Raw genomic sequence first — 13,604 nt, forward strand, 5'->3', positions numbered from 1 at the left:
AAATTTCAACAGCTCCTTATTTTTCAGAGGTTAAGAACCAAACTGATACTCAAGGCCTCCAGATTGTCCCCATCCTATATTTCCTAGCCTGCTTGCATCTCATCACCCTTCTATTAAAATAAATCTATTTGCTCTGCCCCAAATATACTTGGTCCATTCCCACCAGCATCCTCATGAAGGAACTGTACCCATCCAGTACATATTCCTTCCTTTCTCCTGAACTCCCAAGGCCACCCTCCCTACCCCATCACTTCAAGGACCATTCAGGACTGACCTTCTCTACTAAGCTTTTCCAAACCTCATCACCCCCATGATAACCTTCTTCCTTGTCTAATTTAATATATACTCCTTTAGTATTTAAAATCACAAAGATATAAAATCTGACAACAGGCAGAAGCAACTTTGGAAAGCATCAGGTCCAAGCATTCATTTTATGAAGAAACTAAGGCTCTAAGACGAGAGGGACAATACCTGAACAGTCATGAGGACCAGAATTCAAGCCTCGAAACTCTCACGTTATTCTATTCTAGAAACATTTACCAAGTGCCTATTATGTATATGGGACCACAAAATTTCAACAGTTTCTATCAATATGCCATTCATTTATTTAATCAACAAAAAAAATTACTGGATACTCTGCTTAGAATAAAGAGTCTGCCCACAAGAAATTTAGGGTAGTGAGAACACAAAAAGGTAAAGCAATAGTTATTTTTTTTTAATTTTATTTATTTATGATAGTCACACAGGGAGAGAGAGAGAGAGAGGCAGAGACACAGACAGAGGGAGAAGCAGGCTCCATGCACCGGGAGCCCGACGTGGGATTTGACCCCAGGTCTCCAGGATCGTGCCCTGGGCCAAAGGCAGGCGCCAAACCGCTGCGCCACCCAGGGATCCCAGCAATAGTTATTAATACAGCTCAATTGGGGTCTCTGACAGCAGGTTCTAAGAAGACATAAAAAATCACCTACAGGGGCAGCCTGGGTGGCTCAGCAGTTTAGCATTGCCTTCAGCCCAGGGCCTGATCCTGGGGATCCAGGATTGAGTCCCACATCAGGCTCCCTGCATGGAGCCTGCTTCTCCCTCTGTGTCTCTGCTTCTGTGTGTGTGTGTGTGTGTGTGTGTGTGTGTGTGTGTGTCTCATGAATAAATAAAATCTTAAAAAAAAATCACCTACATAATATCTTAACTCATTCTCTCCATTTGATAGACAGATTTCTCACTTTTCTAAGGAGAACAAGTAGAAAAAAAAAATGTTCTCTCAAAGCAATTTATGAACAGCAAACACCTGGAATTTCCATGCTACTATGAAAAATAATGTTTTCCTAATGATTTCTATATCAGATCTACAAAATTAGATCTATTAAAAAAAGTCTTTGGGGCACCTGGGTGGCTCAGTAGGTGAAGTATCTCCTTTCAGCTCAGTTCATGATCGCAGGTCCTGGGATAAAGCCCCATGTCTGGCTCCCTGCTCAGTGGGGAATCTGCTTCTCCCTCTCCCTCTGCTACTCCCTCTGCTTGTGCTGTCATATAAATAAATAAAAATCTTTTTTAAAAAAATCCTCAAATATACATACACTATCCTATTACCCTTTGTTTAGAGTCTGTGTTTAGGAGTCAGATAGACCCTGAGTGTCAAACCCTCAGTTTGCTATTTATTTGCTGGCTGATCTTAGGCAAGTGGCTTAAACCCTCTTAATTTTAATTTTCTCATCTGTAAAATGGGAATAATATGCACCTTGCATGGTATCTGTGGGAATTAAAAATCCTTTCTTTTAAGTAATCAATATAGAATAAACACGCATACATAACAAAAATTGTGTCTGACTACTAAAACACATTCAAATTTAATTAAGTGGGCATTGCACTATTACCAAAATTTATTATAAAATTCCTGCATTACTAACTCTCCAAAATATTTTTTTTAATTTTTTAAAATTTTTTTACTTATTTACTTGAAAGAGAGAAAGCACAAGTGGGGTGAAGGGCAGAGGCAAAAGCAGACTCCCTGCTAAGCAGGGAGCTAGACAACGTAGGGTTCAGAGAAGGGATGTAAGCCAGGGACTCCAGGATCATGATGAATCATTGTTGAAAACAGATGCTTAACCAACTGAGCCACCCAGGCACCCCCTAACTCTCCAAAATTACAGCACACTCCTTTGAAAAATTTTCTAGTATAGTAATCACCGCACAAGTCTTTTTACTATTTTCAGGCAGCAACATTCTGAAAATCTATTGTGTACTAGCTGCTATGTGGAGAGAAAAATAAAACCCTATGTTTAAGAAGTTTAGAATACAAATGAGTACACAGGAGAGAACAATTCTTTGGGCAAACCAAGCAAATATATTCTTGTGGATTTAGTCATGAAGAAAAGATACCAGATGCCAAGAATACAGTTCAACTTAAGCAGGTAGAAGTTTAATGATCAGAACAAAATGAGGTCAATTAGGAAAAACTGTATATAAGAGATGCATTAAAGTATAATATACCCTTTTCATGTTATTTAATAAGATTTAGTATATGTGACTATTCTTCAGTTTTCTGAATTAAAATTGTTCAGGTGGCCATAAGGTCTGGAAACATACACAAATATACATAATAGTCCAATGATATTCCAACAAATGTTCAATGAACATGCTGTTCCTCACTAGCAATTCATAGTTCAACAAGATGTGCAAAACTGCAGTCAACAATTTCACTTAAAGCAGTATTTTCATCAATCCTTGTATATCCACCTACAACACATTGCCAAGGTGATCTGTGTGTCTCATTTTCACTGAATAAACTTGTGCCCTTACATATCTGAGAAGTAATCAAGGAAGAAGTATATGTTGTCAGTTTCTGGACTCTGTGGTCACCTGTATTTTTAAGTTTCACCTACTATAAGTCTTATAAACATTTCTGCCATTTATATTACACCAAAAAAAATGAGTATTAAAAATGAGAAAACGGAAAAACAAAAATTGATCTATTTTGCTTTCAAACTCCACACCACAACATTTTACTGAAAATGAAGTGATTTTTAATCTATAGATAAAAGACTCTCTAAATGACAATCCGAATGTTTTACAAGTTTGGTTTTAAGATATATTTCAATTACAATAGGTCCTACACACAATGATATCAATCAATCGGGCACTCTAGAACACAGTGTGAAGGCATAACAAGTATGTGATGACTTCGTAATAGTCCAGGGGGATGAAGACCTTTTTCAAATATAGAAAGAAATTAGTCTTTCTACAGTATTATCTCCTAAAAGCTACTCTCCTTTATAGACAACAATATTATTGTCAGTTTCATATACTTTTACTTTATAAAGAACTCCCAGAGGAAGAAATTTCTGGAGGCTTTCCCAGATATATACAGCTACATTTTCTGTTGTGCTGTAGGAAAAAAAAGAAAGAAGATCAAAGACAAATATACAAAATTTCACGTTTGATATTTATAGAGAACAGAAATTCTAGATGTTAAAAGAGAATATTAAAACTTCAGAAATTATGCAGCAGTCAGATAAAATGTTAACAGCAATTCTTCTTTCTTACTATGTACATAAGGCAAGATGATCAGACTCACCTTACCACATCTGCAAAGTATGGTACATCCAGATCCAGATTCTTGTGATCAAGGGGCTTCATAATTGCCTCCTATAGACAAAACAAAGGAAGGATACCACTCATTCCCTTTCAGACTCAAATTCCAAAGTGTTCTATCTTCACCCCCTAAAACTTACCTCGTCAGTTAGCCACTAACTCAATACTTTTAAGAACTTCCTCCTTGTCTCAATGCTTAAAGTTGAAAAATAAAGCAAGGCCCAGATCTCCACCATGACTAGTTCTCCTTATTAATAAACACAAAGAGGTAAGAAACTAACAAGTACAGGAGGATTCACTGGAGCTTTCTTGGAACCAGCCACTATGGTTCAGAACTGAGTTTAACACCTTGTGACTGGCTGTCCCAAAAATTACCAAAAACACTTCTCCATACAGTCTTCCCTTCTGCATGCACAGAGCCACAACGTCATTAGGGTCCAGTGAGTAGTACATTTTACAAAGCAGACTAAGTGAAATTATGTAAGCAGTTCTAAACTTCTGCTATGAGGAGTAATTTAAGAATGGTCTTGGACACTTGGGAGGAAAAAAATGTGAATCTGTGGAGACCATTGTTTCCTAATGCTTATATATATTAACACAATGTTTTCCCTTGTTAGTGGCAAGGGCAGTAACTGCCTTATTCTAACTTTTTACTTTTAGCTATTGTACAAAATCTATGCATTTGAAAAACGATCTAATTTTCCAGTGGTATTGATCCCAGAATGGTACATTAATAATAATGGTAATCATTTTTTGAGCAAAACCAGAACCATATAAAAAAGTCTTTTTTTTTTTTTTTTTTTTTTTTTAAGAGTTAAGTCTTAAATAGCCTGTAAAACAAATCAAATGAAAGGCTGTTCTACATGGAAATCAAGAAAATACCTGTTTTCTCTTCAAATCCAGTTCGGGTCCCAACTTTTCTGTCAATGCTTCTTTCACAGGCTCCTTCTGATTTTACTATCTAAGCCACAATGAGCCACTGTTACTGATGGGGCTGCGTGGTGTCCCTCAGACACACAAAGTGGGGAAGAGTCCTCTCCAGAGAACCTCTCCTCTAGCACGTGGTCATATGCATGCATGGGACACCTCATACTTCCTATACTGTTGTCTTGTATTGTACAGCACTGTGTCCATATATATTTTATGTCCCCAATAAATGTAAAAATTCTGTCTTCATAGCTATCCTAAAGTACTTGGAATACACTGAATCTTTTATTCATTTGTTCTTTTTTTAAAGATTTATTTAACTATGTGAGAGAAGAGTGTGTGAGCAGGGGAAGAACCAAAGGGAGAGAGAATCCTGAAGCAGACTCTGCTGAATGCAGAATCCAATGCAGGGCCAATCCCAGCTCCCTGAGACCACGACCTGAGCTAAAATCAAGAGTCAGTTCACCCAACCGACTGAGCCACCCAGGTGCCCTCCTTATTCATTTATTCAGCCGAACCTTACTGACCATTTATTACTGTTTGCCTCTTAGAAAAAGCACTCTGCGGGGAAGGACTTTGTCACACTCATCTGTGTACTCCTGATAATTAGCCCGAAAACTGATACAGAGTGGACAAACTTGCTGAATATACAGATGATAAGTACCATGGAAGCAGTAATGATCATTAATAGCATTTTTATGAGACAAATGTCAGATTCTAAAACAAGAGTAAGGAGCAGAGGGGATGCCTGGGTGGCTCAGTCAATTCAGTGTCTGCCTTGGGCTCAGGTCATGGTCAGGGTCCTGGGATCAAGCCCTGAATCTGGCTCCCTGCCTCATGGGGGACCCTGCTTCTCCCTCTCCCTCTGCCTACTGCTCCCCCATTTGTGCTCTCTGTCATATAAAATAAATACAATCTTAAAAAAAAGAGAGAGAGAGAGAGAAAGGAGCAGAGTTTAAGTGAAGAAATGAACAAATAGGTAAAATGATGGAATCATAAAAACAGAGCTGGACGGAAGGAAGTCCACTCCCAACTTTGTAAAAGACTCACCACACAACCTAAGGCAAGTCAGTTAACTCTTCCGCCTCTCTTAGTCTTAATCTATGGAATGAAAAAGTTGGTTTAGATAATCTCTAAGGGAAAAAAAAGATAATCTCTAAGGTCTCTGACCAGGCAGGATTTCTATGATACAGTCAGCAAGTCTTTGAATTCCTTCTTCTATGTCATCCCTATGGTGAACTGCCTCAGTGAATTTAAAACTAGAGTGAATAACACAGGGTAGTGTTAAAGATCTATGATCAAAGGCATAAGGAAAATCCAGAGAAGGAAAAGAAAGCTTCAAGGGAAAAGCTGTGTCTTGAAAGAAAGGCAGAATCTGTTACGCAGAGGAAATTGAGATACGCCAGCAAGAAATACAAGATGAGCCTGTTACTGCTATTCCCATCATTGCAATACAACCGGGACTTCTTTCCTTTAAATCACCCAAACACCTTTAGAAAAACATGAGAGTGGTTCCTCCAACTACTTCCCTACTCCCATACCCAACTCCACTCACAAGGTCATGGAACCTCTGCAGATACTTGGTTGGGGAGTGATAAGGGGGCCATCCAATATACTTAGAGGACCATACATAATAATCATCCACCATGATGTTACCTCCATATATTCTTTGAGGTCGGTCAAATTCATAACCATTCCTGTAACAGGATCAATCTAAAGAATAAACAAAAGTGAATGTTAATCTAATATTATCTTCATATTTAAACCTCTGTTAAATTATTAAAGGCTATACAATGTGCAGAAATTGTGCCCACATCTGCCTTCATTCCCGGGACATTGATCTCAGTATGGAAACACCTGGTGCTCCAGGAGCCCCTTTCATGGTGCTACTCTTCAACCTGTCCACAGATAGCACATTACAGATAACCCTCCGGGAAAGGAAAGGCCTGGAATGCCAGCAGCTCACCACACACAAAGGCCAACACTGAAGCAATATTGATTTGAACAGAATTTTTCAACACAGAATCCATCACGTTGGCTGAAAGAGCCCAGCAATCTGCACAAATCACACAGCTATTTTCAGGACGTACCTCTCCATGCACTGTCACCACAACTATGGGAAAGAAAACAGAATACCAAAAAACCACATGACTTTCAACAGGAAACAGCCAAACACAAGTTAACAACATAAATTAAGTATTAGATCTCTGCCCTGCAAAGTTCTATTTATATTTTCCCTAAAACAGCAGTTCCTTTGGTTCAGATCTTTTTATCAACCAAAACAAGACTTGGCCAAGACAGAGAAGCTTAGCAGGAGCTTTGTTTAGGCAGAGGAGCCCAGCCAAAGCCAGAAAGGGTGTACACTGTGCTTATGAATTTGATGCACTACGTAGGAATGTCCACTAGATAGTGAGATGCTGCTTGATCACTGCCTGCAAAAGTAGAAAATGCACAGGAAGACATCTAGCAACACACGGAGATGGCCCAATAGTGGGCAACACCTTTCTCAGCAAGGAAAACCACGACTGACCTAAAACTCTGATCCCTTTTCTCACAGGACCTATATACCGTTCAAGGTGATGCTTTGTAAGTTAACAAAGTGCTTGTCTGAAGCACTTGAAAAATGATGATGATAGCATTTTACAAATTAGTGACCTTTATATATGCTTTTCAGCTTTATACAAACACCATTAGGTATTATGTGATAAGTGAGCAAACTAAGAATGATAAATATCATAGAAAACGTAAGAGGCAATAACTAAACTAGAAATTCTGATCTTCCTATACCTTTTGAATCTTTTTACTCTACTGAACTATACGTTGTTGATACTCTATAGCTTACAGGGCTGTTCTTTTGAGATATCAGCTTTATCTCAAAGAATCAAGTCTCTTATAGTCACATAAATTATTTTCTTGGAACACTGCCGCCAGTATTAGATCCAACCTATTTTCCTGCCATACAGCTATTCCTAGCCAATATCTCCCTTTTGTCGGTCATTATTTACTCAAAGAATACAATCTAATTTTTTTAATACAATCTAATTTTAACATTAGCCTCAGCAATACCTAATTAGAAGGAAGTACGGTGCCAAAAGAATCTCATTATGCACACTAAGGCCAAGGGGGAAGAAAAACCTGTTTAAACCATTCATTATCTCTAAGAGAGCAGATGCTTGCAAGGTAAAATTTAAGACACATCCAACCAAGGTAACAGATTTTTTTTCATTCTGGACTTCCAGGTAACTTCTCATTTAAGGCTCAAATATGCTTTGTCCGTAAAGTTTCTTACTTATTAAAACTGTATTTGCTGATCATACTTTCATCCTTATTGGAAGGGCTAAAATTCATCAGTTTTTCTCTCACCTTTATAATTGTGCCCATGGCCATTTGGATTGTTGCATTTCCCAAACAGTTTCAAGTTTTCTTCATTACTCAGAGATTTGCTGACCAAAAAAAAAAAAAAAAAAATTTACATGACACAAGTTCAGACACCTTCTCTGTTCCCTATGTTTATTTGCTCTTGCCTTTGAAAAGCTTCACAATTTATTATTACCTTAGCTCACCAAAGGGAGAGTCATAAATCAACTGGACTTCATTGTTCAGCTTTCCGTCAGGAACCAGTGTATGCCCCCTAATTGGGCTACTCTACGGCACAAATGAGCATCAACCCAGCCCACACCCTTGTTCTATGGCAAGACTCCAACTCATCTAGATGCTCAAGTCCCTCTCCTGGAAAACAGTTCCATGACCTACTCCATCTCCTCTTTAACAACCTTGCATGGAGGCACCTGGGCGGCTCAGTGGTTGAACGTCTGCCTTTGACTCAGGTCGTGATCCCGGGGTCCTGGAATCGAGTCCTGCATGGGGCTCCCTGCCGGAGGAGCCTGCTTCTCCCTCTGCCTGTGTCTCTGCCTCTCTCACGAATGAATAAAATCTTTTTTAAAAACCTCATTTCTCCTGAAAAATAATTACATGACCCACTACCTCTCCTCTTTCAGGATCTCGCACTATCAGGCCTTAACCACTGCCCGTTGGCCACTTTGCCAATCCCAAGAGCGGGATTCAAATTAGGTGAAACTTTTAAAAATCACAATACTCAGCTGTAGTTCTGGACAGAAAACAATTTTCTTTTCTTTTCTTTTTTTTTTTTTTAAAGAGATTGTATTTATTTATTCACGAGAGACACACAGAGAGAGGCAGAGACACAGGCGGAGGGAGAAGCAGGCTCCATGCAGGGAGCCCGACGCGGGACTCGTCCCGGGTGTCCAGGGTCAGGCCCCGGCTGCAGGCGGCGCTAAACCCGCGACCACCCAGGGATTCCCGTAGGAAACAATCTTCTTAATGAATGTTGCTGTGTGTACCTGTCCCGTCAACTAAGCATCCTCAGGGAAGCCTAGGTGGGAAGTGGGAACGGCCTGCTCCGGCACGCCCTCCTGGGGCTCTTTCTTCCTTCCCTCCGCTTCCCCGTGGCGCGCCCACGTCTACTTAGAGGCTTCGGCACAACGTGACTTGGCCGAACCCTTCCCAAAGCTGCGCAGGTGACGCGCCCGGGCACCGCTACCTGCCCAGGGAAGGAACGGGGCGGGGGGGGCCTTGCTGGGAATGCTCCTCGTTCTGCGACGGGGACCGACCGAGGCCACTGCGCCCTCGCAACAGCTCGTCTGGGGCTCCCTGCGTTCAGCGCTGGGACACAGACCTGGGGGCCGCAAGGTCCCGGGACGGCCGCGTGCCCCCGGGCAGCTCTGCTGAGCCCCCGCGCCCCCCGCCGCCTCCGCGCGGCCCCACAGCCGTCGCCGTCACCGCCCTCCAGGCGCCCCCGGGCCCCGCCCCCCTCCCGGGCACCCCCCACACCTGTGGAGTCGGTGGGTGGCGCTGAAGGAGACGAGGCGGGACACCCGCGCCCGGCGGCGCCCCCCGCCCCCGCCGCCGCCCTCCCCGCTCATCGCCTCGCCTGCCCGCGGCGTCAGCGGAGGGGCGGGGCGGGCGGCGCGCCCGCGGCTGCGCAGTGCGGCCGGCGCCCTGGGCCGCTCTGTCCGCTCCGCGCTGCAGCTGGCTCCCCCTGCTGGCCTGGAGGCAGTAAAGCGAGCGTCCCGGAGGGTCGGAGCCTGTTGGCTCCCTGGAGCGGGGTTCAGCCGGGCGAACCTCCCCGAGGTCAGAAGAGGTGGCAGGGATGGCTTTCCTTAGGCCTGCTCGGCTTTAGGCCACTGGGTACCCTGGACACTGGAGGGGCCTCTTCGAGGTGCTCTTGCCACTCCCTTCCAGAAAGCCCCGGTTACAGTCACCGCCACCGGCCGGGGATTCTGAGATGAGCCCCGGACGCAAACTACTCAGCATAAAGGGAGCGGGAATTTCAGGGCACATGTGGGACCCCTTGGCTTTCGGAAACGATACTACCTTTGGACTGTTTGCGAAGAGTCTTCTTACCAGGGGAAATTCTCGCGCTTTCCTGGTCATGCACACACATGAAGCCATTTGTGTGCGAACACACCCAGCATGAACACACACGCACACACCCCTAGCAGTCAGTCCTCCGTCCCCTGTGGACACCTCCGCACTGAACGGAGCTTGTCTCCTCACACTTACTTACAAGCAGCACCCACACTACCTGCAGTGGCCAGTCTTAGGCCCCCTCTTTTCTCCATTCATTCCCTCACTAAATACTTACCGAGTAGCTAACCATGCGGCTAGCAGGGCTCCAGGTACTGGGAAGGACAGATTAGACCATGAGAGTGGCAGGCGTACAGCCTCCAAAAGGTGATTTCTCCCAAATGTCTCCTGTCTGCTGCTACATACCCTGCGTTCAGGTATTACCATGGGACCCCTGGGTGGCTCCGCGGTTAAGCCTGCCTTCAGCTCAGGGCGTGATCCTGGAGTCCCTAGATGGAGTCCCACATTGGGATCCCTGCATGGAGCCCGCTTCTCCCTTTCCCTGTGTCTCTGCCTCTCTCCTTTCTCTTTCTGTGTCTCTCATGAATAAATAAATAAAATCTTTAAAAAAAGTATTGCCATGGAGCAACCTTTCTTAACACATTTTCAGATATTTTTATTCTCTCCCCCACCCCGAGTTCGCCTCGAGGGATGAACTTCGGGAATATCTGAGATAGACACTACCTAGTTCAGTCCTCTCACCAATGGGAAAACACGGGCCCAGAGAAGTGAATTACTCATCCAACATCCTACAATAAAACAGTATTTCCTGGGCGTTGACCACATCTAGGATAGAATACTTGACTCATTTTGAATGGAGTCCTAAGAATAAAAAATAACAGGGTTCCCTGGGTGGTGCAGCGGTTTGGCACCTGCCTTTGGCTCAGGGCGCGATCCTGGAGACCCGGAACCGAATCCCACATCGGGCTCCCAGTGCATGGAGCCTGCTTCTGCCTCTGCCTGTGTCTCTGCCTCTGTGTGTGTGTGTGTGTGTGTGTGTGACTATCACAAATAAATAAAAAAATTTTTAAAAAAAGAATAAAAAATACAAAGCTGAAAGAACTTATGATAAATTGCTGTTATTCAGTTACTGTAGTATGGCATTACATTTGCAGAGCTCTTTCTCTAAATGTTTTTATTAAAGGTACTAAATTCACCCTTAGTGATACTGTTATGTGCTCAGTAATTCTCCCCCCAAATTAATGTGTTGAACCTCCAGTAACTCAAAATATGACTTTATTTGGGAAAGGGTCTTTGCAGATGTAATTAGTTAACAGAAAGTCACTGGAGAGGTCCCTTTCCTTCTTCCTTGTACATCACATACTCCCTTTCCTTGAGTCTCTAGACACTGCTGAGTGATGAGAGGGGAAGAGGCCCTGCAGAGGCTTTGAAGCCTAGTCAAGTGCTCACTCAATTTACCAAAACTCTCTGCACTGGATTATCAGGCATAGGCTATTACAAAATGTCATTCATCCTTTTTTGTCTTCTCCATCAAGAACCTCATAGCTGGCAGAACCATGGCAGAATTTAGGCACCTTTGGGTCCAAACCTTATGATTGTACTGCTAACCTTTATATGCTTGAACTTCACTCCCTGTGATTAGGATGGAGTTTATAGAGGAAAGACACTTATCAGCTCCACGTACTCCCAGATGTCAACTAGAATCTCCTCCACCCTTTAGATCCAGATAAGATCTAAAACAATCTTCCACACCTTGTCTGGAAAAGTACAATGCCTTTTTGAGGATTTCTGTGAGATATGAGGGGATTTATGTTCTCTTACGGTGACTTCAGCCTCGAAGCTCCCCCATCTGCTGTATTAGCTCTACTCTGGTATCTTCTCGTCATTCTGTTACTCACTGCTTTTGTTCTGTGTTTCATCAACTCAGACACAAAACTTAGAACTTTCACTTTATTGCCACAATATAAACTCTTACACACAGCATTTGTGTACCTGTGGGAACACTTCACTGAAAAGAACAGGGTTTATGATGTCTGCAGCAACTCCTGAGGATAACTGGGAACAAACTGGCGATCCTGGTCCAGGGTTGTGCATGTATCTAACTGCAAGTTCACAGTTGCCTAGAACTACAGCTCTAGGAGGCTTCCCCAGCAACATTCAACATGTAGAGGGAGGGAGGACAGTGTAACGGGCCTGAAACTGGACTGAAGTTGAGGGAGGAAGTACAACTGAAGGAAAAAGGAACAAGGGATCTTGAAGGTATTGGCAAGAGTGTGGCTTACATGACAGACATATGGCAGATTTGGGCAGTTGTTAAAAACTGGTGGGGGGTTTAGGAATGTAGAGATTATATGGCCTCTAGTGCCACCTGTTGCCCAATTGAATGAAGAACTACCAACTCCTCTTCAATTTCTAGAGAACCATATACCTGGAGATGAGAAGAAATTTTAGTGACATCCCTCAAAACAACCCTCCCAAGACTGAGATGGGGTAGAAGGTGGCCGCTGGCAGTTCAACTGCTGTGCCCTCTGTGGACAGCGGAGAAACAGTGTGGAATAAAGCTTCTAAGCATGACATAACTGGCTTCCTGTCCTCCCTGGGCCCCTTTGAAGCTGTGCTAATAGGCAGGCTGTGATGGAAGAAACAAAGTGCTTTTTAGAGCTATATTCATATCTTACTATCTACAATTATTTGTATTTTTTTCCCAAGTGTGAGGACCTCTGTCACCCCCCTACCTGGTGGTGGTAATAACACAGCTCTACTTTTTCTTTCGTGTATTCTTATGACCTAGAGGAAGATCTAGCTAGTAAATATAAATTTAAAGCTCTCTTCAAAAGGATGTATCAACACTTGCTTCATGTTTTTAAGGATGAGCCCTAAGAAATTATAAAACCATGACTATCTCAAGAACTGTTTTTAATAGAAATTTTAAAACCAGATGTCTGTGGTTTGGAAGGGAAGGTGTTCTTTTTGTTCTCTCTTTTGTACAGAATATGTTCATCTCAGAGCTAGTTTCCAGGCATTTCCAGGTGTTCTATCAGGTGGCTACAAAGGTGCCATGGAACCCATAAGGCATTCGCACGGGCACTTCTGCTCGGCCCAGTTCTTCAAAGTTCTTGGCATCCAAGACTAGGAGAAAATTGTTTTCATTCTAGAATAGAAAGACAATACTGAAAATCCTTTTGATCATGTCTTATGCATCTTCCTATCTATCTTCAGCATCTAGCACAGTGCCTTGGCTATCTATACATTGACTAAATGTTTGCTGAATGGCTGAACTAGCCTGAAAAGGAAATCATGGCTGAAGAAGTTCACACAGAGAGTGAAGAAATTAAGTTGTCTATACCAATTACCTTCACAGAATCTCTCAGAGCTTAAGGATCTTTTTACCTGTTCCTTTTCAATCTCCTAAGAGACATAGAATTTTTTTCTTCCAAATTAGAAATGCCTCCATTTCGTGTTACTTTGGAGCTGTACAAAGGGTAGCATTACAAGGCACACTGATATTTGCCCTGGCCTAATTACAGGAGTGGTAAGTACATGGTGTGAGGACAAAGTCCTTCTAGGCCTATGGCAGATATTAGTAATTGATCATAGCACTTTCCTCACTGAACCCTTAAAAAGCCTCAGAATCCTATACCCAGGCAGTCACTAATAACTGATTTGCCACAAGACTGCCTTAGACAAGAAGTTAAAATATC

At 42.8% G+C, this 13,604-nt stretch overlaps 2 protein-coding genes across 2 annotated transcripts in view; both read right to left on the bottom strand.

Moving 5' to 3' along the window:
* Positions 1 to 2,389: 2,389 nt before the first annotated feature.
* On the bottom strand, positions 2,390 to 9,503 carry PTS (6-pyruvoyltetrahydropterin synthase). The gene is made up of 6 exons (XM_041772030.1): positions 9,367 to 9,503; positions 7,879 to 7,958; positions 6,606 to 6,628; positions 6,172 to 6,228; positions 3,572 to 3,642; positions 2,390 to 3,381 (listed from the first exon to the last, which is right to left on the bottom strand). Exons 1-6 carry the CDS (start codon positions 9,456 to 9,458, stop codon positions 3,258 to 3,260), a joined length of 447 nt encoding a protein of 148 aa, XP_041627964.1. The 5' UTR covers positions 9,459 to 9,503; the 3' UTR covers positions 2,390 to 3,257.
* Positions 9,504 to 12,804: 3,301 nt separating this feature from the next.
* BCO2 (beta-carotene oxygenase 2) overlaps positions 12,805 to 13,604 on the bottom strand; it is a 45,825-nt gene continuing 45,025 nt past the window's right edge. Inside the window, exon 12 of the mRNA XM_041772798.1 lies at positions 12,805 to 13,054. Within this exon, the coding sequence (XP_041628732.1) occupies positions 12,941 to 13,054 (114 nt within the window). The 3' untranslated portion in view covers positions 12,805 to 12,940. The remainder of the gene's footprint in view (positions 13,055 to 13,604) is intronic.

The sequence above is a fragment of the Vulpes lagopus genome, chromosome 10 (assembly GCF_018345385.1).
Source record: "Vulpes lagopus strain Blue_001 chromosome 10, ASM1834538v1, whole genome shotgun sequence".
NCBI classification, from domain to species: Eukaryota; Metazoa; Chordata; class Mammalia; order Carnivora; family Canidae; genus Vulpes; species Vulpes lagopus.

What these genes read in the sequence shown, in the direction of transcription:
- PTS (XM_041772030.1), bottom strand. Translation starts at nt 9,458, where the DNA reads ATGAGCGGGGAGGGCGGCGGCGGGGGCGGGGGGCGCCGCCGGGCGCGG. An exon ending in TGGTGACAGTGCATGGAGAG is followed by an intron (nt 6,229 to 6,605) that starts GTACGTCCTGAA and finishes TTTATTCTTTAG; the next exon opens with ATTGATCCTGTTACAGGAAT. An exon ending in TACTTTGCAGATGTGGTAAG is followed by an intron (nt 3,382 to 3,571) that starts GTGAGTCTGATC and finishes TTTTTCCTACAG; the next exon opens with CACAACAGAAAATGTAGCTG.